Source organism: Megalops cyprinoides, chromosome 21, assembly GCF_013368585.1.
Source record: "Megalops cyprinoides isolate fMegCyp1 chromosome 21, fMegCyp1.pri, whole genome shotgun sequence".
Lineage (NCBI taxonomy): Eukaryota > Metazoa > Chordata > Actinopteri > Elopiformes > Megalopidae > Megalops > Megalops cyprinoides.
The window spans coordinates 16,873,426-16,896,344 of NC_050603.1; the positions used below are offsets into that span (position 1 = coordinate 16,873,426).

The 22,919-nt window shown below is 44.4% G+C and overlaps 2 protein-coding genes across 2 annotated transcripts; both read right to left on the bottom strand.

Annotated features, from left to right (window-relative positions):
* Positions 1 to 949: 949 nt before the first annotated feature.
* Positions 950 to 3,584, bottom strand: LOC118769278 (small nuclear ribonucleoprotein Sm D1-like). Its single transcript, XM_036516325.1, has 4 exons — positions 3,477 to 3,584; positions 2,721 to 2,797; positions 2,212 to 2,403; positions 950 to 1,098 (listed from the first exon to the last, which is right to left on the bottom strand). The coding sequence occupies exons 1-4, from the start codon at positions 3,488 to 3,490 to the stop codon at positions 1,022 to 1,024; spliced, it is 360 nt and encodes a 119-aa protein (XP_036372218.1). The 5' UTR covers positions 3,491 to 3,584; the 3' UTR covers positions 950 to 1,021.
* Positions 3,585 to 4,260: 676 nt separating this feature from the next.
* LOC118768897 (phosphatidylinositol-3-phosphatase SAC1-B) lies at positions 4,261 to 22,892 on the bottom strand. The gene is made up of 20 exons (XM_036515865.1): positions 22,696 to 22,892; positions 18,266 to 18,363; positions 16,888 to 16,962; positions 15,580 to 15,707; positions 14,164 to 14,313; positions 13,391 to 13,450; positions 13,207 to 13,240; positions 12,518 to 12,619; positions 12,118 to 12,203; positions 11,824 to 11,910; positions 11,404 to 11,472; positions 11,197 to 11,276; positions 10,892 to 10,990; positions 10,365 to 10,503; positions 9,865 to 9,934; positions 9,675 to 9,747; positions 9,399 to 9,492; positions 8,526 to 8,618; positions 8,242 to 8,299; positions 4,261 to 7,995 (listed from the first exon to the last, which is right to left on the bottom strand). The coding sequence occupies exons 1-20, from the start codon at positions 22,809 to 22,811 to the stop codon at positions 7,859 to 7,861; spliced, it is 1,848 nt and encodes a 615-aa protein (XP_036371758.1). The 5' UTR covers positions 22,812 to 22,892; the 3' UTR covers positions 4,261 to 7,858.
* Positions 22,893 to 22,919: the final 27 nt, after the last annotated feature.

Here is a 22,919-nt window from a genome sequence, read left to right on the forward strand (position 1 = left end):
CAACAGACCCCCACTTTCACCTTGCCTTGATCAGATAAATTTCTCCAGCCACACACGTAGATAATGCATCATTTACACATTCACAACCTCCTTTGAGCAAAGGCTGACACACATCTTGCCAGAGTCCATTATTCCAGTAACACTATAAATACACTAACCTTGACCAAGTCAGAGCAGGTTTGCTCTGACTGGAGTTTTAAAGTAAACACTTGTAGATTAGTAAAGGGACAACCACACAAACTTACTGAAACGAAACATCAATGTCACCACGACCTGAACGCTGAACATCTTGGCCTGAATGTTTTGGGCTGGAACTACGAAAGAAGAGCATATCTGCCCGTCTCTCCAAGATGATGGAATTACAGCTTTTCAACCAATAGTAATTTCATGTTTCTTTTGTTGCAAAAATAAAATCGTTCTGCCTTTTCATTATTAATGGTTGGTTATGTGTACTATTTGTACTATGCTCATCACTGAGCAAGACCCATTGCTGATCATTTCAGCTGCTTGTGTCACTCATTATTGAACTGTAAAGACAAGCTGTACATTTGATCATGACCAAAGAAATACGCTGACTGCACAAAAACGCCACTCTAATTTTGTATTGTCTGACTGGGTCTGGTCCTGTATGCCAGTGGCCAACAGCTTGAAGATTGATTTAAACGAGAATGGGGCCAGCAAGAAAATTAAGTATTCACCTTCAGGACAATCAGACAAAAGGCTCTGATGCATTGCAACCTCAGAACTCAATTATCTGAATTATTCACATGTATGGAACTTGCAAAGGTAGTTAATACAGAAATTGACAAAAAAAAAAACAGCTGCATGCATTTTCCATGTAAAATGTTTCATCATATATTCAACCACACAAAACAAAGATCATCCTTTGTTATTGTTTATTATAGAAAATTGAAAAATGAAAACAAAGGTTGTCAAAATATTTCCATGACATAATACAAAAACAAACCAAAAAAACTGTACAAACAGCAGGCCCTGATGATGATGTGGCAGTGGGAGGGGTTTATCTCCTTGGACCGCCTCTTCCTCGTCCTCTGCCACGCCCTCTGCCTCTTCCCCTTCCCCGGCCTCGCCCTGCCACTGAGAGAGACAGAGACAAGGGTTAATACACCTGTCTTCTCTGGGTATGCTGAAATCACACCTCCTGCAGTCAAGTTTAACAATCTTGGAATGCTCCAGCTGGGAAAGGTACTATTTTTATCCAGCCTTAATTACAAGTAAATCAATGGGAGTCATGATTTTTTGCTTGTGTTGCTCTCTACCTCACTTGTAATTCACATTGGAAAAAAGCGTCTGCCAAATGAATAAATGTAAATGAATAAATGATTGGGATAAAAACTGCATACAAAGTCTAAACAATGGCAGCGTTCAAAAGGCACCGCGAGTGATTTCTGAGAAAACAGAAGCCAGGTAAATGGTTAGATTGACCTAAAAAGGTATTTATGAATCCAGGGTTAACCTGAAGTGTGCTTGGTAGCTCAAACACTTTGACACTTACATGTGTAATCCATTGCATAACCATGTTAAAGAATCATTAAGATGCATAATTCTTTACAAATCAGCCTTGAGTGCTCTTTCAAGATGTCTCCATTTACTATGAAAACTTGAACTAGGCCTTCAAAATATGCATTGTCTAATTCTGTTGCACAGATTTTCTCCATATGAAGAAATCGTAGGCATACTATGCTATTCATTTTGTGACCGCTACTTCCATGGGTGTGAATCCTGACACACTAAATTTGAAAATGTCCAAAGCTGCAGGTTCTGTACAATGCCAGGGTGACATTTAGTGTCATGGCTGACAACCATGTGGCCAGTCGAGGAGCCCAAACCAGAGCAAGTGGTACCACTTACATGTAATACATCACTCAACCAGCACCTCCACCATAAAGGCAGCACAACTCTGCTGTTTTGCTGACTCTGTGGTGTGTGGATTGGCTGATATGGAGGCCACACTGACAGGGACAAGATATCCACATGATGTTCTGATCAGAGAAGCTGCTCAGAATATCCTGCACCAACATGTCCTTAAACATCCGCAACCACAGCAGATTCACCACCTTTGAGTAAGTCTTTACAGTGAGGCCACATGGTGATGTCACACCAGAGCCCACAGTCCTTGGGACGTACTATGAAAGCATCTGGTAAGCCTTACAAGCCTGCACTGTTGCCCAGACCCTACAGAGCTCCTACCTGCTTCCCTCTTCTTGGACTTGATTTTGGGCTCGATGTCCACCAGCAGGGTGTCCAGGGGCAGGCTGTCGGGGAGGATGAAGTAGCGGATGTTGTTGCCACGGATACTGAGGGACTCCAGCTGGATGGGCTCCCTGTTCTTCAGTGTCATCTTCACAGCTTTGAGATGCGTGTTCATGCAGACATCCACACCTGCAGGACACACACACACACAGAGCATCAGCATCATAGACTGTCAGACATTTGACATGTACCATCACCATCACTAAAGGTGTGGGTTTCCAGAACAAACCACTGACTCTGATCTACACCCTTTGCTTCATCAAAATCTATAACTCGCCTTTATTACTCAAAACTGCAAAGTAAACATCAGTGAGCAGTTTATGTCAAAGAATGTGTGACTTTGAAGTGGGCACCTAAGATCAATGAAGCTGGCAGACTGTTGATCTGTTTTGACCCAAAGAAGGTATTTTTGTGCATTTAAAGTGTGCAGGCCAGATGTGTCTCACCTGTGATGGTGCCGTGAACCTGGGTGCCGTTCTTCAGCTCAACGGTAACCGTCTCATGGCTCAATTTCATCAAAAATCTGCACAGGGGATAATGTAATTAAAAACAAATTAACGTCAAGTGAATTAATTGAGACATCATATCATAACTTCTAGTGTACGCTGTAAAGTAACGATGCATAGCGCTTAGATAAAAGTTGCACTCCCCTTCTCCCTACGGAGCCACATCATCAGACAGCTTTAAAACAGCTGATCGACCAGACGGGTTTCACTGAGCGGAGTTAGGTTTTAGGAGGGGTGGACGAATCCTCAATGCAACAGCTAGGTGGCTACATATGACTCAGTAGCTATTGTTATTGGCAAAGTGGTAAGCGACCCTTTTGATAATGGTGTGGGGGGAAACTGCCATCGATCTAACGTTAGCTCATCTGCACTGCACATTAACAAATATGCAGCCTTCCTACAGATTTTAGTGACGATTACCGTTTTAACTCACAATTTTAACTCATCATTAGTTGCTTAGCTAGGGAGACATTGTACCTAGCCGAATCAGAAACTCCGTTTTCATGAACGAGTCTACAGACTATAAACCGGCTAGCTAATATGAAAACACTCCATTCATTCAATTCCCGCCTCCTTGCAATCCTAGCGCAAATCTAGCCGGCAATACCCAATCTAGTTCCATCCTTCATAACATACTTGCTCCTTCAATATTCGTTGGAACATATCGATGAAAGATACGTTTTGAACATTCCTTACCGTACGAGTTTCATTTTGGCAGCAGACTACAAAAAGAAATCCCCCACCAAATCCAGGAAAAATTAGCTAGGCTAGCTATCGTTCAAACGACACGGATACGCCGCTCTCAGGACAGGTTGCCTTTTAACCCGGAAATTTAAAAAACGACAGTTTCGCTTCACTCGCTAACAGCGCCATCACAGGGCCGTGATAACATTGGAGGAATACAACCGTGCTCAAAGATATGAAAGTTTGAAGCTGCCGTGTGTCTGAGGTTAGTAATATGCGGAGGTGACACATATTGACAATAATGTCAACAAAAAAACAATTGTTTATATGGCTAAATAATGAAATAAGTACCAAACGTTGGGACAAAAACGTTAAAGCAACAGATCTGCTTGGTGCATTGGTATGAGTGCCACATTGTAGTGGTTTTGGGTAATGGATCCTGGAAAATTACTTCTCCTGCCACGCTTGTTTATACATGTACTTTGATTAGTCTATAACAATAATGTATTTTGAACAGATTTATTAATAGATACAAAAATAAAATGTATAAGACTACTATTTGCAGACAAACGTAATGGCAACAAACAACATCTACCAAATGGTTTAAGTATCTTTCATGGGTCAGAAATTCAAGGAATGACAAGAAAATCAATGTGTCTATTTGTAACTGCCTGCAATTCCTCTGAAGCAACACAGGCAATAAACTCCTTTGGTTAGTTTTTCATCCAAGTTTATTCAGTTCGAAATAAAATAAACCATTAGCAAATCACCTCAAACATGGAACAACAGTGGACTGGAAAGAGAAAGATTTTTCAGTAATGTTGACACCTCCATGTGTATACATCACACCGGTGACAGAACCAACAGTACCAGAGAAAATGGTTTCCTAACAATTTTTTTTTTTTTTTTTTGGGTTACACCTAGAATAGAATAAGTCTCACACTGTAACTACTGTCATTTAAATAAGAACAGGGGAGAGATGCAACAAACCTGGACCATTGGAATGTTTTTCACGAGCCCTCCTTTATCAAGGTATTTCTTTGCTTTTAAGACAAACAGCAATGAAAAGTGAGTTCTGCAATTAAGCAACGGCCATAGCAACAGACACTCCAGTCAACATAAGTGGATATGTGGAGTCTGCATGACAAGAATTTAGTTCAGAATGAAGGAATGTACAGAAAAAAAATCAAGACATAAAACTCATTAAAGATATTACCCATTATCCCAGTATTTCATCCCCCGATTGTTATCCCCCTCTATGACCATCTATTGCAGAATGTAAATAATGAGAAAAAATTATAAATAAAACAAAACAAGACAAAGATTTCAGGCTTAATTTCAAATGCCCTTTTCTTAAATCATTCATGATGAGTCGTTCAGAATAACAAAAATGTGTGTAACAACCAGCAAGCTGGTATCATTAAAACAGTTACATCATTTTCTTTTATCTAGTCTGTATATGTAAGTTTACACCCATTTTATCATTATTATTTTATACACACATTATGCCATACTAAACCAATCATATGAAGACTGTTGGAATGCAGCCCACCATTTTATATAAACCCTTTTAATATAGTGTTAAATGGCACCCAGGACAGTTTTCAATCATCAGGTCTTTTCATATTAGACACATGGTATGTTATGTATATTGGAACCTGAAATTGACTCAGGACAAAATTCAGAGTAAGGACAAAGATAAGAAAGGACAAAAATCAGTATTTTGTAATCAGCCCCCAGAGAAAGTGTTCAGCTGGATGTGAGCACACACACAAAGCCAATGGCCAGTATAAGGCTGATTTATAAATCCTTGGTATGACCAAGCCAGTACTTTCATAATTTGTTTTTACTTTCTCATAAAGCCAGCGCTAGGTGCCTTTTAAGCAAAATGTGAATATCTAGGTCAGGGGCGTATGTGCGGAGGGAGGAGGGGAATCAGTACAATAAGTCTCACTCTGAACACCTGTGTAATAGTCTGGACTGGGGAGAACTGAATAACTGGATGCAAATAACACTGGAATGGATGCTGATTCACACAGTGATCTCAGTATGACTTACTCAAAGAAACGTAAAGAAAAAAATCCTTCCTCTTAAATACCATTCAAAATGATTTCAGAAAAAATACAGACAGACCCATCATGCCAAGCAAACTATTATTATTGCATTTTCAAAAACGGAGAAAATACTGGTGAGAGTTACAATGCAAAATAAAACTAACTGAGAGGAAGGAAGTATCTTGCTTGCTTTAATTTCTTCCCAGCATGGAGATTTATATAATTGAAGTCATATTTAACTATAGTAAACAATCTGAAAAAAATCTAATTCAAATGCAGTAAAGTTGTCAACAGGAATGAAGGAAACACAAGTAATCTATTCATCTTTTCCATGCCATCTGGATGTCACCAAATTACAAGTCATCTAAATAGGTGGCTTGAGCACCAACCTTACCATCTTTGCTTGTACATGATTTGCATTGACAACTATTCTGCATACAGATCCCAATGTAAAATATACAGTACATAATTACAAGGAAATGTATATGATACATAGATTACCTAAAATGTACACTTTACAGGTCTCATTTATACATAGAGTTTGCACAGTAGACAAGCTTAAGTTGGTTGAGAATTCATCACTTTTTTTCTTGCTTAGCAAAGCAGTCAAGCCTAAAATGTGGCTTCAAGAAAATCTTTATCTATTAACAGAGCATGTTTTTTTTTATTGCAAATAATGGTAAACTGCTTTTTTTTCTTACAAAGAATAAAAGTATTCTCTGTAAATGCAGAAGTACACTGCAACTATGTGCACTAAAGGGTTAAAACTAGCTAAAGCAGCCAAGTCAGTGACATCATCCTTATACCAAAGACCGTAAAACATGGCAACTATAGTACAGCATGATGGATGCACTCAGCACTGCATTATGTACAGTATCGCACTTTGGACCACTAAATCGATAGCAGAGCAACAACATGAGAAAGGCATAGTAAAATATTCTACATTCTGATTGGTCTGAATCCTTCCTGAAAGTGTCAGAATGAGAAACATAGTACAAGTGAATTCCAATAAAATACAACCCTCAGCAAGTCCGCCCTGTTCCCACACTGCTGGGCAAACATGTACAATAGGGCTCCACAATGGTGTGTAGTCAGAGCAGAGTTTAGACAGCAGGGAGCGGAAACTGGGAGGAGCTAATTCAAAACTAACAAGCAAACCACCACTCTGCCAGAGGGGGCGCTGTTGCGTAGTGGAGGAAAAATGGCAAAGCGACACCACCATTAGTTCTGATTGAAGTGTTGAAGTGGTCCTAATTTAACCTTGTATTATCTTGAAGGCTCCACCACTCTTGTGCGATTTCTCTCAAACAGTCCTGCTTAAAAAATGTGAGGGAAATGACTGGTTTCTCCAGGAGTCCCTTGGTAATCTTTATGTGAAGGTGGGCTCATGAGAGAGAGGAATGATCTGTTTTCATGATTTTTGTACACCATTAAATATGAATATTTTCAGGTTTGCTGAAATCAGGAGGAAGACTAAAAATAAAAAATTGACATTATACTGTAAACACTTCTAAAATTCTAATTCTTCTAAATACTGTATGTGCCAGGCTGTTCCCTGTGGACTCCTCAACCACAACGAGACTATACAGCATTGTAGACATGATCAAAGCGATGTGTTCTGTTTATTAGTGCATGTAATGGTAACCTTGTATGAAATCTACACTGGTGTAAAAGCATTCTGTGACAGCAATTCATAAGGTAGACTAAGAGAAACTCATGTGAGCCTCATCTGAGTCCGAAGTTTTCAAAAAAATCTCCTGAACAGACAGAGCAGGCAGACCGGGACTGCTTCCCTGTACAGGTGCCTTCTTCCTCCCCTAAAGAGACAATAAGAAACACCTCTTCTAAGAAAGAACGCCCCTCTTCCTACTGCTCACCAAAGACAATAAACACACAGACCCCTCTGACAATAGTGACAAATACTGGAGACAAATGAGGTGCTCCCTGTTAGAGTGAAAGGGCCTCTGGGATAGACATACGAGAGGAGAGCAGGCTGGAAGAGACACCAGACCCATAGATGTGGGCAAGGAATCGTGGGATTGGAAACTAACAGCAGTGCAGGGAGTTGGTCAGTACAGACACCAGGCCCGGTGCCGGACGAGAGCAAGGAATTGTGGGATGCGGATGAGCAGCGGCGTGGAAGGGACCGTCGGCGCGGGGTCCGTGTGCTCCCTGGTGGAGAGACAGCAGCTCTGGAACAGAAAACTCGAGTGTGAGGACAGTGTGGAGAGCAGGTCAGTACAGACTCCAGGCCTGGTGCAGTTGGGAGGAGGAGGAAGAGGAGGAGGAGGTGGAAGAGGAAGAGTCTGCAGGACCGAGCTGCTTTCCACACACACACATTCAGTCCATCTTTTCCTTCTGCACCAGCTTGGGCGCATCCACGAACTCGTGGCCGTTGAACAGGATGACGGCGGCCGTGCCCACGCTCGCTGAGCCCCAGAACAGCACGTAGGCCAGCGTCTCCGTCCACGTGTCACCTGGCACAGAAGGCAGAGTGTCACCAATGCCATGTTACATTAGGGATAGGATGGAGCCACTGAGGCAAAGTTCGCGTTATGAAGAAGCTGTCTTCACACAGTATTACCACTTCATATGGAGCACGTAGCAAAAAAGTTTCAGTATATGCTGAAACATTCAGTACTGGCAGTGATCAAGGTTTATCAAAGTGGCATAACCTCCAAGAAGAACTGTAAAAAACTCATACTAATAAATGGTCCACTTACCAGCCATGAGGAGGCAGATGATACACATGGAGAATGCAACCACCATGATGATAGGCAGCTAATGGTACCGGGAAAAAAGAAAATAATTAAAATCACTCACACAATCCAGGGAATGCACACATTACAAACCACTATCTGTAAAGACAGGCTGTTTGTTTGCTGAAGTGCATTCAGACGTCCACAGCTGCTGGTGGTATGAACAGTAGGAGCTCAGTGTCTGGAGAAAGACCAGTCACTCCCGCTCCTCCCTCATACTCCCAGCAGGGGGCAGCGTCAGGACTGACCGTGAGGAACTTCCAGTCTTTCTGGACATGGAGCGGTGTGGGTCCGTCTGCCTCGTCTACAGCGTAGTTCCCCAGGAAGAGATCGATGGAGTCCTGCAAACCACGCATACAGAGAGAGACCAAACGCAGACTGAGCAAACTCTCACCACCACCAGCCCAGGGCAAACAAGAGCACTCATGGCCTAGGGCTGACCAAGCACACACAGAGCAGAATCTCTAACTCACAGCTGAGAGCTATCCAAATATAGCCTAGGGCTGCCCTGGTGCCAGTGGCAATGGCAACATAAGGAAGATATAAGGATTCAGACCTAGGAAGGATGAAAACAAATTTTGGGATTCTCACATTCTTTGGGGTCAGCTCAAGCATGTTATACTGTTTTCATCCTGGTGTTGAGAAAGTCTTAACGTTTCTTTCCTTAACACTCCCTTCCTTTATTGTTTTACTATAAAAAAGACTTGTCTGCAGCTCCACCATAGCAAAATAAAAACACCTCACCTTTAGGTCACTGTGTACATACACTGAGAGTCTCAGCTGATGGTGTGGTCTTGGAGTGCCATTACCAGTTGTACAAGCATCTTTACACTTAATTTTATTTTTGTTTTTATCAACAATGATGCAATTCTGATTATGCCTCCAATTATTGATTTAATGTTGATATAGTCAGATGTTAAGTTTGGAATAAATACTCTTATTACAACTTCCTTGTTTGTCTTGCCTCTAACTGCTCTGTTGATTGTAGTTCCCTTCTGGTATCTGTGTATTTTTAAATGAATCGCTTTGTAGCTGAACCCACTCACTCTTGGTTTTCTTTGATTCCGCCTGAGGACAGACGACAAGTTATCAGGTGGGGAAGCATACACACATAAACGCACCTGTCTGAAGCCATCAGAGAAGTTATTTTTGTAGTATCTGATCATGGAGTTCCAGCCGTCCATCACCAGCCCCCACTGGGTCCTCTTCCCTGTCCTGAGAGAGGAGAGACCAGCCTCAGTGACATCACGCTGTCAATCACCACCATCAGACCCCGCCCCCTACCCTGCAAATAGTGAGGTCTTTGGCATGGTCTCTGTACATCATACCCTTTCTGCTTTTTTGTCTGTATGTTGGGTGCTGGCGGACTGCGATAAATGGGCAGGATGGTCTCTCACCTGGTGAAATCAGTCTTCAAAGCTCCTGTGCCTGCATACTGCTTGGCGCACGCATTGGCATTGTCAGCCCATGCTGGTGAGACAGAGAGAGACCCACAGTCAGAGCAGCGCTGGTGAAGGGGTAAGTCCAGCCTCTCTGATTGGGCGTTTGGCAGGCGACACTCCCATGAGTGGAAGGTAAGGGGCTTACCGTTCTTGTAGATCTTCTCAAAATCGGCCTGCTCTTCAATGCGCTGGCCCACGTGCAGGACACCCAGCCTCTGTGGAAACAGGGAGTGACATTGAGCCAAGATGGAGGGAGGTGCACAGCGCATGAACAGCAGCTGGATACTTCTACTACTGGCCCCTTTGGGCTAAGAAGGCATCAAGAATAGACGTGAATTTGAGATTCCTGTCTGTTTTTGGCTTCTGACTGGATCAGCATGGCCTTCCTAACCTCCTGTTGTGGTCCGACAATAAAACTGAGCCAATGATCAATATGCAGGATGCCAGAATATCAATTCAAATGTGAAACACCTTCCAGACTGCAGATGTAGTTGTACGATTTAAACATCTGTGCTCAACAAAAGGATCTCACACAGCTGATAGTCCTGCCTTGATTTCTCTTCTAAACGTCCAGACCAATGAGACATGAAAAAGATACAACACCAAGAGCTCAATCGATATGAGGAGGTGTCTGAGATGGCTGACCTGCAGCTGGGACTGCAGCGACCGGCGGGCCAGCAGGCTCTGGATGACGTTGGTCCGGTCCAGGCAGTCCATGCAGTTACTGCGGAACGTGCCCTCCTGCTGCATCTGCACCTTCCCGTCCGAGTCCACCAGGAAGTAGCTGCGGGGAGGGAGGGGTCATGTGACTCAGGTAGGAAGTGGCTGCACAGGCAGAGAATGTCCACATTCCACACGGTTCCCTCACTCCCTCTGCCCGCTCTGCAACACTGTTCTCTGATTAGTGCTATAAGCACAAAGCAAACTGCTCAGATGCAGTCCACTGATCAGAGATCAGTGCTGTTGAGGGAAGATTACGAGGAAGTTTGGAACACGAGCAGAGGCAGGGAGACAGAGGGACGTCTGACAGAATACAGACACAAGAATATCTCTTTACATTTGCCAGTATAAAACTCCCCTCACTCACATCAAAACAAAAATCAAGCAGACATATGCACACATGTAGCAACTCTTATTCCTGAGCTGTCAACAGGAAGTGAGTGAATATGTACCCAAATTCGTCCTGCATCTTCGAGACGGCGTCCACCAAGATCTGGAGCCTGTCCCACCTCATCCGACTGCACTCCTTGTGGAAGTCAAACGCTATGTACCTGTCAGGGTACAGGGCCGGTAAACGGGGGACATTCACAGTCTGTCGGTGCAGCTGCTATCCAAATAAAGTCATTCACATGGTTGTTTCTGGGAGCACTTTAAATTCTTACACATCTACAAAGTGTGGTCACTGTGAATGCTGAGATGCAGCAACGCCTAGTTGTATCGTTACACCTGAAATTTCCACCTGAAGTGCGACACTTACTTGACCATGCCATTTCCCAGGTTGGACACCATTTTAGCAAAAGCCTGCTCCAGGGGCTTCTCTGACCCCTTCTGGTTGACCTGGTGAAAGAGGAGCACAGCCAGGAATTATACTCATTCCCAAAATAACCATACAGCTCCCAGCCCTCTTTAAAATGCACACTCTCAGCCAGTGAACAGATGTTTAAAAAAAAAAAAAAACACTCACCAAGTTTAGAATGACTTGCTTTCCATAGGTGATGATCTGGGAGTCAAAGTGTCTCTGGAAGCCATCCAACTGTTGAAAAGAAAATATCAGCATTAACCAGCAGACAAGAATCCCAGAGCTGTTCTGAATAGATAACCAACTGTACAGTTACAAAAAGTAGGTCTGGGGCCAAGAACTGAACAAAACTGCAATCGCTGATATGATTTAGAACATTCCATACTATAATTGTTCATAGTGAGAATTTTGGGTAAAAACAGAATGTTCTACTGATATTTTCTCCTTCTTTAATAAAGGATACTAAACCTAGGCAATATCTCTCAAGATATAGTGACACTTTGGACAATTGTAAGAGTTGTAGATAAAGATAAGCTAACCATGTGTGATTGGTGGAAACTTTAAATGAAAACTGAAAAGCCTCACGTGATTGGTGGTTTTGCTGATCTGTGGCTTGGGCTTGTACTTCAAGTTGGGCCTCTGGGACCAGAAGAAGGGCATGGACCCTCGAGTCTAAGGAAAGAGGCAGTGAACGAGAGAGAGAGAGAGAGAGAGAGAGAGAGAGAGAACAGCATCACGGAGGGTTACTCACCTCAGATGACTGCCATCAGCCCAAAACATTATCTCTGCCATTTATGAAGGAGACACTATTAATCATTTAAATGCTGCTGCATCTTCCGATCTCTACAGCTGTGATCCCTGGGCCTGGGGAGAACTCACCTGTACAAATGATGCCTTCCCTCCATTGTACTGGACAATCTGCTCCGTCTCCACAAAGTTAGCAGCGTGGCCCTCCGAGTCAATGCCTACGGAGGTAACACCAGCAGTGAGGCGTGAACATTGTCTGCGATAATTACCAGAGACACTGCAGCAGAGGGCCCTTCTGGAGGGCGCAAAAGCAGTGTCCGACTGGCATTCAAACCTACGGCTTCCAGAGCCTTACACCTTCCCCATATGCCCCCGGGGTTCAACTGTCAAAGCACTCATCTCTACTCCAGCGCACTTCTCTCACTGCTGTGCACCGCACCCTCACTCCCAGAGCTCAGACCCATAATGCCCTGCTCCCAAATCCCGTTGACTAGCCGTTACTTGCTTGCCATTGCCCCGTTCACGCACGCACCTCTCACGTAGTACCGCACCCCCGCCCGGAAGCAGCTCCTTCTGGAGATAACGATCCAGTCAAAGATCTTCCCATTAATACAGCAGGACTTCATTACAATGACTGAATGAGGGGGAGTTAAGGGCTTTACCAAACGGGAATGCACTTAGGTTTAGAAAGCCAGTCATAAAATATACAAGAAACTAAACAGAGCTACGGTTTTAACTGTATATATAATCAGTATACATTATTCAATTAAGTAAAAGAGCAACAGTTGTTACTGGTGTGGTCCACAGCATATCTTATTAAATCAAATCCTAATCTTGTCTTTCTCTATATATGCAGATCTAATCGACATGAGATATTGTGTAAATTCCATTACAGTTTACTTTCAATTACTAATCTTATTTTCCACTTTCCTACTTCTGTCCCGCATGCAGATTATTTTATGGTTACACAGAAACCTCTGCTGCCATGTAGGGACTGAACTAGCCAACTGCACAGGCAGGCAGGGGGGAGGCCTGTTGCAGACTGTTCAATCACAACTGGTCCTCAGCCGGCCTCCCTCTCACTATGAATTAACAAATATTAACACACAATGCAATGTAATGTCTTTTCAGGAACTAGAAATTGTACTCCCAATGCATACTAGTTTGAGCGCGCGCGCATGCGTGCATACACACACACACACACACACACAGAAAGGATACATCCATGGATGACTGGGAATACAAACTTGTGGAGCTGTCGGGGAAAGAACAAGCAATGCTCAGATTCAGAAAAATATGTTTTTGCGGTTCAGTATGAGTAAATAACTGTCTCCTATGCACTGCACTTGAGTTCATTATTATTTAATTATTTGCTTTATTTACTTGCTCACATTTTAATCCTTACCTCTGGTTGTGCAATGAATTCTCTCAAGAGATTCCCGTTCCATACAAATCTCTGATCTGCCTACAAAGAGCAAAAACAACCCGTCACAACCAAGCTGGTACAGTTCCTCCAATCAGTTCCCAGACAATCAAAGTGAGTGAACAAACTACTGAGGAAAATAAACAGCAGTTGGAGGGGACTGAGTTGAGATCACCACTACAGACTTCCTTCACAGTGCCACGAGGCTGTCTCTGACCTGACGAGGCTCAGTGTTCTCTGATTATCCTTCAACAGAGCTGATGACTCTTGCAGGGATAAGACAGTCAGGCGTGGGCGTGCTAGGGCAGCTCAGGCCTCAGGAAAACACTGTCTAATGAGCTGTCAGGTACTGTGCATGTAGGGATTAGTCTATGCGTGTGTGTGTGTAAGTGTGTGTGTGTGTGTGTGTGTGTGTAAAGGAGGTGTGGTGAGATTAGCTTGAGCGTGTATGTGTGGAAGTGCACTCACACTAAAGTAGGCGTGTAGTCTGTGTGTGTGTGTGTATGCACACAGACACTAAAGGCAGTGTGGTGGGTATAGCCTGCGTCTGCTTTACTCAGTCAGTTGGGGAGGGGGGTGTTAGCAGGCTGGATAACATGACACTGCTGTTGGACAGGCCTCCATTATGGATCACGTCATTCTAAGCTCTGCTGCCTGCCTGGAGAGAGCAGACCCTGGTCGAGCTGCCCGGCCGGCCTCGCAGACTCCCCCGCCCTGCGTGCCTGCCTGCCCCCCCCGCTCCCTCCCTCGCTCACCCGCTCCAGCAGGCTCATCTCCTGGAAGTCAGGGCTGGTGTTGGAGAGCCGCTGCAGGGTGTGGGTCAGGTCGTAGTCGGTGGCGAAGTAGAAGCCGTCTGTGGTCAGCACGTTGTTGATCATGGACAGAAAGGTCTTGTTGTCCTGCATCTGGGATGGGGGAAAGTACTGGAATGTGAGTGGTTCGCTGCAAGCCAACGAGCACCGGGAGAACATATGCAAGGCATAAGAACATGTATTTTTATACACGGTTTATTTGTGTTAAACCTGGAAAATTATGCCGTCCCACCTGACTCTGCAATGTACTTTATGTAACTGGCAATGTCATCGGTGGAAACTTCCAGTTCAACCCGCATCTGGAAAGTGACGGTGTAGGAAAGTAGAACACCATGCTCTTCTTTTGGCAGTGTGCCGTACCTTTGCTTCGGCCCTGGCCTGGTACGGCACGCCCTGCTCTGTGTCACCGCTGAAAGAAACTATCTGCCTGTTCCCTTGCACTTCCTGTGTGTACAGGGCCTCCCTCTCCTCCTGAACTAACCTCCCAGCCAATCCCAGGCCTTCCTATCTTCCCATCCCTCTTTGCAGTGTACCATATAACCCAAAACAACATGATCTTGGCTCTTTAGCTCCCTGCTTTTCCTTTACTCCACCCCTCCCGTCTCTAGAATGGTAACTACCTCAGCATCTCAATCAGCTCTCTTAATCAAAGCACCTCATTAAACAGACGTAAAACAGATCAAAACATGTTGTCTGGAGAGTTTGCAATGAATTCCAATCAACAGCAAACAGAGAAAATTAAGGCTAACTGGGTGACATTTTCAATTAGTTATGCGTGATTATTTTTCACATCCCTGACTCAAAGGAGATGGTTCAAAAGTTAATCCAAACACAGCTGTTCAATAGATGCGTCCCAGTGTTTTAATTATTCAGGAACATTGGTAGGTGCTGAAAGTAACCCATGTAATGCATGCTGGTAAACACATGGTTTTGCCTTCCACATGAAGTCACATGTGCAGTGGGTTATTAAAACTGGTAAGGCCTTATTCCAATGTGCAATGTGTGAGGGTACAGCCAAGACCTCTCCTTCCATAGCAGGCTCTAAAATGTCAGCTTTGATTAATAATGCACACAGGAGTGTTGATGTGAAACCAGAGTTCATCCTGCTATCCTGAGAGAGGAGAGTGACGGTGAATTCTTAATCCGCATGAAAGGAGAGCCCTGGGAAACCATGCAGAGAAAGACAGCTGCCATCAGACGCATAAACCCACAGACTTGCTCTAGACTGTAAAGTATCTGGAAGAGTATCCATCAACAGGGAACTGCTGTATGCTACTGAAAAGGATTCTAGAGAGGAAAGACCTGAAACCAAACTTTCCTCAAGCATTGCAGGATGCTATTTAGGGGCCGCGGTGGTACCTGGGTGTCCGTCAAGTGCAGAACGGTTTTCTTGTAGGAGATCACGTCAAAGTCGACCGCCTTCCACACGGCGTGGCCGAAAAGGTCGCCCACCTTCCGTTTCTTAGTGATGACGATGAGGTACATCCCTGTGGGGGGGTGGGGTCACAACTGACAATTAAGACACAGAGCGCTCAAGACACCTTGGGCTTTTGTCTTAATCATTAGCGCTAAATCGAATCTAGTCAGAATTTATATTTAAGTTGTCTGGATGGTCTACAGGGATTCTGAAATGAGACCCAGGGCTTGCATTCAAATGGACATACCAAGCATACACCAAGCCAATGGCCCTTACAAGGCCAACTTAGAGATGATTGGTATGCACAACCAATCACTTTCCCTGGGTTCCATTTCCTCATAGACTCCCCATTACTGGTGTTTCTCCAGGTCCACTCCGAGCTTCCCAGCAGCACCCGTGACGTGATTTAAAGATTCTGGGCTTTCAGCTGTGACCGCTCAACTAACAAAGCCCTCGGTTTATGATTTACAGTGATGTGCTGTGTTGCTGCTACCACTGGAAAGGCCCACAATACCCCTCTGTTTTTCCTCACAGAAAACCCCTAAAGGCTGAACAAGGCTGTTTTCCATAAACACAGAGGGCCAGTGTATTACTCATCCACAAATCAGCCATAATTAACCACCACCAGTGCTAAGGCTCTGTCACTGCGTCAATATTTTATTTCATACTTTAGATTTGAAGTTTTATAGACATTTACAGTGCAGGCTTTTGCAGTACTTCCTGTGGATGCCTACAGAAGGGATTTTGCTACCAGCATCTCCAATAATGCTCATTTTATTTCTTATCACTTCGTTCACTTAGAGTACATTTTATGCTGTCATTTTAGAGGAGTGGAAGTCCTGTTAAGAGTTAATGCAGTACAGTATGTGGTAAGGATCTGGGATCATAACCCAAAGGTTTGTGGATCGATGGCCAGGTGCAGCGTTCCTGCCGCCCCCGTCAGCATGGTGACTAAACCTAAACTGCTTCAGGAAACTGTATCATAACACACACTCACCTGAGTAGATGAACAGTTTGTCCATGGTACATTAAAACAATTATGGCCATCTCCTTTTTTAGTTAATGTAGCTCTCAAGTGGAATTCCATAACCCTAAAACCACTGCAGAAAAGTCCAAATGCAGGCACACAGCCTCAGGTTCATTTAATGTGTGGCCTGTACCGGGTCATTCACGTGCTGTTTGATGACCCCCGCCCCCTATGCTGCGGAGTTGGGCCCATGCGACAAACCGAAGTTCTGGGACACACGTACCTGCCACCAGCCGAATTGTTCCCATGATTCCAGAGATGGGCCTGGTGACCGCTGACGGAGGGACATCCTTCCTCCCTGAGGACACATGACAATGCGGACAACATCCTTGTCACTATCTCTCACTGCAGAGCTACATCTACAGACGGCTACTCGTGCTTAGCATCTGGACCATGCTGTCATTTCCCAAATGAATGCCAAATGAATGATGCCAAATAAATCTAGAGCTCCAATTCAATACATATAGCATGCTGAAATACAAAAAAGACAAAATTTTTGACAGTTTTAATATGTGGGCAGTTGTCTGGTCAAAAACTGTTGATTTTTCATTTTTGCCCACACTCCATAAATCAGGAGTTTAATCAAGAGTTTTTAAAAAGCATGCATTCTTGTAGAGTTATACTTGGAAAATCTAAGCTGCCAAATAATTCATGCAGTAGTTCAAGCCCGGCCATTTCAAGAGATTCAGAAGAAGCATAAAAAAACAAATTCCAAGCAATAATAGCTGCGTCCTACACAGAAAGGCATTTTTGCTATTGCCTAATATTTTCCCCACTTAAGAACCACATACACAAATGCATATTGTATTTACTGCTCTTATTTTTCACCGAGCTACAAAATCATAAAATAGTTAGTGTGTGGACTGAAGTTCAGAATGACACTAAGGTCCCAGATGATTCTGCGATGACAATGTGCTGTGTACTGGCCTGTTTGATACAGGCTAAAGAGTGCTAAGGAAGCCACCGTAAAGCTGTACCATACTCCAGGGAAGTGCTCATCTGTCAGGGCTGATGTTTGCTGAGGGCAGTGCCCATGTGCAGCCTGTTTGTGGTAAGGCCCATTGTGCTTTCTGCCCTGCTCCATGCCATTAAAAACACAACAAACCCCACATTCCTTATAGCTGAATCTAATACAAAGTAGCTCCTTAGCGGGAAACACGGATCACTATTTGTTGGGCAGAAGGGTGCTAATCGTGCGTGAAACCTTTATTCACTGTAAATCCCCCATCCATGCCTTTGTAAAGAAGCCTTCCCCCTTATCGTGAATAGTTCTGTCATGTCTACACAGTTAATGAGGGTAGTGTATAAAAAGACATGCTGAATAAACTGGGTTTAGACCAGAAGCAGGGGGTTCAGACTTTGTCATATTATATGAGAAGAATGAATGCATCAGTCCAAGCAAATGCAGGCAATAATGGACTGTGTGGTGAACACGAATACAATGATGAGCCTATCTACTTATTTGCATACATAGACAGCTCGATTTGACTGGCTATTTCTATTATACTCTAGGTCGTTTTACTGCTTGCCCTGCACACAGGGCACAGCCTCTTCCTGATTTGGTTAACTACCCAAAATGCACTGCCACGGCCCAGTCTTACCTGTGAGAGTCATCTCTGTGGACACCCTGTCGATGGCCAGGACATCACTGGCGCCATTGTCACAGGCCTCGATGAAGAACTTCTCCGGGGTGGTGTGCCTGTGGGAGGGGAGGGCAACTCTTCAGAACAACAAACCATATTATACTGCAGCCCCCCCCCCAGTCTCTCAGCTAGAGCCTGTCTCTTTAAATCACATCCTTCAGCAATTACTCACATGGCTCTTAACATTAAAGGCTTGATATGATAAATCAGCTCCCCAGCTACTGCGCTCTTTAAATGTTACACGGCCATTTCAAAATCCGCTTTCATGGAAATGAAAAGACCAAGAAATCAACAGTAATCCATGATCTTTTTTAGGCCATGAGATGAATACATACCCTACTAATTATTCGGAGAGCACATCTGGCATTTAACTTTGCTTTTTACCATTCGGAGGTAACCTCCGAGGTGTTGCAGAGCACTCAACAGGAGTTGTCATTCATTACAAAGGTGAGAGAGTGACTCATGGTGACGAGTCCTTACAAAGAACCTCCTGACCAGAAAGAGCGCCGGTGGAGGAACACGTTTTCGGAACACAGCTGTTCCAGCTGTCAGCCACATATCTACCGCCATTCCCCGCATCGCCTCTGACAGCAGCCAGCGTCAATGCATCCCTCTGTGACGAGGCTGACAGCGCGGGGCACCTCATTACACCCAATCTGTCTGCATTTACCGAGGCTCTGCTACATTAAACCTGCACCTTCCCACTAGCAGGTGGAGCGACGAGCGCTAGTTTAAACAGAGCGAGAATCGGAGCAGAGCGCGGCAGTTCACCTCACCTCCTCAACTGCACCCGTACTCAGTATTCACGCGAAGAAACTGCATAATGACAAGGTGATGACAGCAAAGCACCAGCATAACAATAACGCCGCTGAAAAGGATGATGATGTGGACCTGGCTGCCGAGACACAGCAGTATAGCGGGGGCGGGCTGCTTCAGGCTTAATGGAGAGGAGCTTCTGGGCTTCTGGGGGTTACAGCACTGAAATGCTGAATCATCTCCGACATGCAATCCACACCAGTGGTCAAGTCACTGGGTTTAATTAAAAAAAAAAAAAAAACTGGAGTCACATTCCATTATAGCCAATGGTATCTTTTATAGTGGTCCCACTGTTGAACTGTTTAACTGTTTGTCCACTTTTGAGTGATCATCAGGCTTGCTGCTGTGCCTGTCATTTTCAGTGCCAACTTCAATCATACTGTGTTACGAATCCATCAGAAGCCTCACAAGCCAACCCATGGACACACCCCAAAATCACCAGCCTTGTGCAATGTTGGCACAGAGACACAATGTAACAGCCACGGCCCTCATAAATAAAACACTGGGATTTTTGATAACACGTCAGTTTGAATTTGACCAGTCAAGGTTACCCTGCTGTTGATTCTCAATGAACAGTTTTAATACTTTACCTAAGCGTATATGCTGCTGTTGTGCCATGAATTAAAGCACAGGCAAATCGGAGAACACTGGACCATTCCCAAAGCTTTACTGATCCTTTAATATTCCTCCTGACACAGTGAGCATATCTCCTGTCTGAGACACTCAAGCTGGATGAAGCTATCCGGCGGAACAAAACTAAATGCAAACAAAGCCCCCAGCCAGACTGAGAAAGTTACTCGGAAGCGGCAGCGGCCTTATGAGAGTATGCAGAATCAAAGTATGCAGAAAGACTCCCGATTCATTTCTCAGGAATATAAAGCAGCCGATTGGAGGGGAGGCTTTTGTGTCAGCTCCAGGGCTGTCTGCGAGAATTAGGATTCGCTGCGGTACGCCTCTCCTCGAGACTAATCCTCACATTCACCCCCCAAAAAAACAGAATAGAATTCGCTGCACCTTATGAATTCCCTGCCAGCAAATCAGCCAGATTTGCCTGGAAAGGGACGCTTAAAAATGTATCGCAGAGCTCCTTTCTCTCATAAGCAGATCTGAGGAGCAGATCTGTTGAAAGCAGAAATGCCTTGTGCAGTCAGCAACCCCGCAGAGCAAAACCAACTTGTCGATTTAAGCCTGACATTTCGTGCAATGTGGCATTGAACAAAAGCCATTTTGTAATCTAGGCCTAACGGTTTTAATGGTATAACTAGTGAAGCATCTCCTTATATAAGAACGATGTTTCTTCTCACTGCGGAAGCAGCTTTCAAAGACATTTCCCCCCTCAGTGTAACTCACGATATTGGTCAAAAGGGACCCAGTGAAGACATACTTTAATTCCCCCTATCAACAGCCGCCCTGGCAGGGGCAATGGAAAGTTCATTTCGGGCAACTAACAAAGGCCACTGGGACAGCGGGCAGGCTCACTCCTGGCACAGACCGCAGGTGGAAAGCGAAGCCCCCTTTGGCTAATGGTGCTCTTGGCGTGACGTCACACACACACATGCGGGCGCTGCAGCGGCTTAAGGTCTCGTGCATTTCACAACAGACCCAGCGTTTGGAGCTGATTACCTCCAGTTTCACAATACGTTCTTTTTTTTCCAAGAAACCCCGCAACGCAGGCAAAGGGGCCAGCTGGAGACAGCTGCATCGAGCATGGCTCGGGCGAACTCTCTTTGGCGGGGCCTGGCAGAGCCGCCACCACCGAGCAGGGCTGGCTTCTCAAAAAAAACATGCACCCAAATTCAAAGGCAACGTCAGCTCTGAGGGGATGCCGCCAGTGTGGTTGTTCTCGTCCGGCAAGCTGTACCGGATACCCTGGCACAAGGAGTGAAAACGCAATCAGGCTAAATGGTGTGTTCCACTTAAGGCTCTGCTCCCTCAGTCCCTGTGTGATACAACTATAATCAGCGGAACAATGCCTGCAAAGCTGATTTTGTTGAGAGGAATTAACACAGAATTGTGGTTTGAGGAAATACAAAGCCTACCCAGTTCTTCTGACCAACAACATTTACAAATAATACAGACAGAGAATATCAGAAAAATACTGTTCAACAAACATGCAATGAAGATGGTGGACAGAATCAATAGGCACTGCTTTCATATTGCATGACTTCCTTCCTAACATAGCCCATCAATTCCACTGAGGCAGCAGTATGAAGAGACTGTTAGGTAAGTGGACTACAGCTAATAAGAGCTGCAGCTGCTGAGCAAGGCATTTAATCTGACTTGCTAACATGCAGCTGGCCAGAAGTGTAAAATCACGCAAGGCACATATGACAACGTCAGCTGGCATTGGGGCCATGTACTACCCAAACAAAAACAGGCAACAGGAGATAATCTCTTATGTAAACCTGAGATTTAACATAACGCAAGACCAAATACCTCAACCCACCCCTCACATAAACTACTGCGCTAATAACCACCCAGTGAAAAGGCCGGTTTAAGAGTACTGGTCACGTTACCTGTCCCTGAAACAATGTGCAGCGTTTGCCATTCCACACCTCCCCCATCCGGCTCGACTACTTTTGGGTTGTTTCCAGACCTGACATGTCATTTGTGTCACAACCACCAACTTCTCTACTGTATGTAACGTTAGTCACTGAAGAAAGACAAACTGTCATTCTAAATTCTCAGTATGAAGTGTTCCTATACGACTGTCCAAATGCGTCGTCTGGGACAATGTCACATGAAAATACAGCCTGTCATCACATAACCTAAATTTCTTCAGTTTTGCCACTGTACCCTCGCCTCCACAAATACAACATATTTTCTCTTGTATTATTTTACAGGTGTCGTCTAATTGCATTATTCTTGGCAGCCATTAACGCTACAGTTCGCCTGTAAACGCAGCTCCGTGCATCTAGCTTACTATGGTCAATACTACACACCTGACAACTAACTGTGGTTACCCCTTTTTGCCTTCAATATACCACGTTTACCACGACACATAATTGCCACTTGCCAAATTCAACTCGGGAAAATATTTTCCACGATCATACAGAACTCAGTGGCTACAGCAGACTGCCGATCAAACGAGCTATCGCTAGCCACAGGAAACCACCTCGTGATTGGCGATGTTTTCCCGAACATTTCAAAATGACGACAATGCAGCAAGTTGATTCAATCAAAAACACAGCTGACAGTACGATCTCAGTTCTGGAGGAATACTTGCGGACACAGTTACCTAACTACGGACACTTTTGCACGCTACCTAAGTCACGGTTAATTCACTTAGATAGCTAATAATATGACTAGCAGCCAATGAGCATCACTTCCTACTAAGTTAGCCTGCAACAACTACCAAGCTAACATTTAAGTAGGAACCAAAGCCGATGGTAATGACAGTAGCTAGCGCTAAGAGTGCGGACAATCGCCAGCGGTGTCTCACTGTCTGCCTAAACAGCAGGAAAAGATAGCATCCACGGACGCACTGACTAATAGTAACAACAATGTTTTGTACTTGAATTCGCTGTAAAATTGTTTTACCGTAAACATGAAAGGTGAAATATCATACTCACAAATTGAAGCTCTCGTAGGCGGTCGCCATCTTTGCTCCTGTGTCTCCGTGACCTCCGTGACGTGTCAGCAATAAGCCGAGAGAAGGGGGGACGGATCTAACAGGATGGCTAAACATGTCAGCCCGATCATGCTATAAGTTGTTTAACGTGTTCACGTTGTTGACGAATACCGAGTTCATTACAAATCAATAGACAAAATTGCATAACATCGGCTTTACAAATTA

Excerpts from the sequence above, each read along its gene's own strand:
- LOC118769278 (XM_036516325.1), bottom strand. Across the intron at positions 2,404-2,720 it reads GGTTCACGGCACCATCACAG|GTGTGGATGTCTGCATGAAC; the intron begins GTGAGACACATC and ends TGTGTCCTGCAG. Across the intron at positions 1,099-2,211 it reads GTCCAAGAAGAGGGAAGCAG|TGGCAGGGCGAGGCCGGGGA; the intron begins GTAGGAGCTCTG and ends TGTCTCTCTCAG.
- LOC118768897 (XM_036515865.1), bottom strand. The coding sequence starts at position 22,811 with ATGTTTAGCCATCCTGTTAGATCCGTCCCCCCTTCTCTCGGCTTATTG. Across the intron at positions 10,504-10,891 it reads AAGATGCAGGACGAATTTGG|CTACTTCCTGGTGGACTCGG; the intron begins GTACATATTCAC and ends CCCTCCCCGCAG. Across the intron at positions 8,300-8,525 it reads AAGACTGGAAGTTCCTCACG|CTGCCTATCATCATGGTGGT; the intron begins GTCAGTCCTGAC and ends CGGTACCATTAG.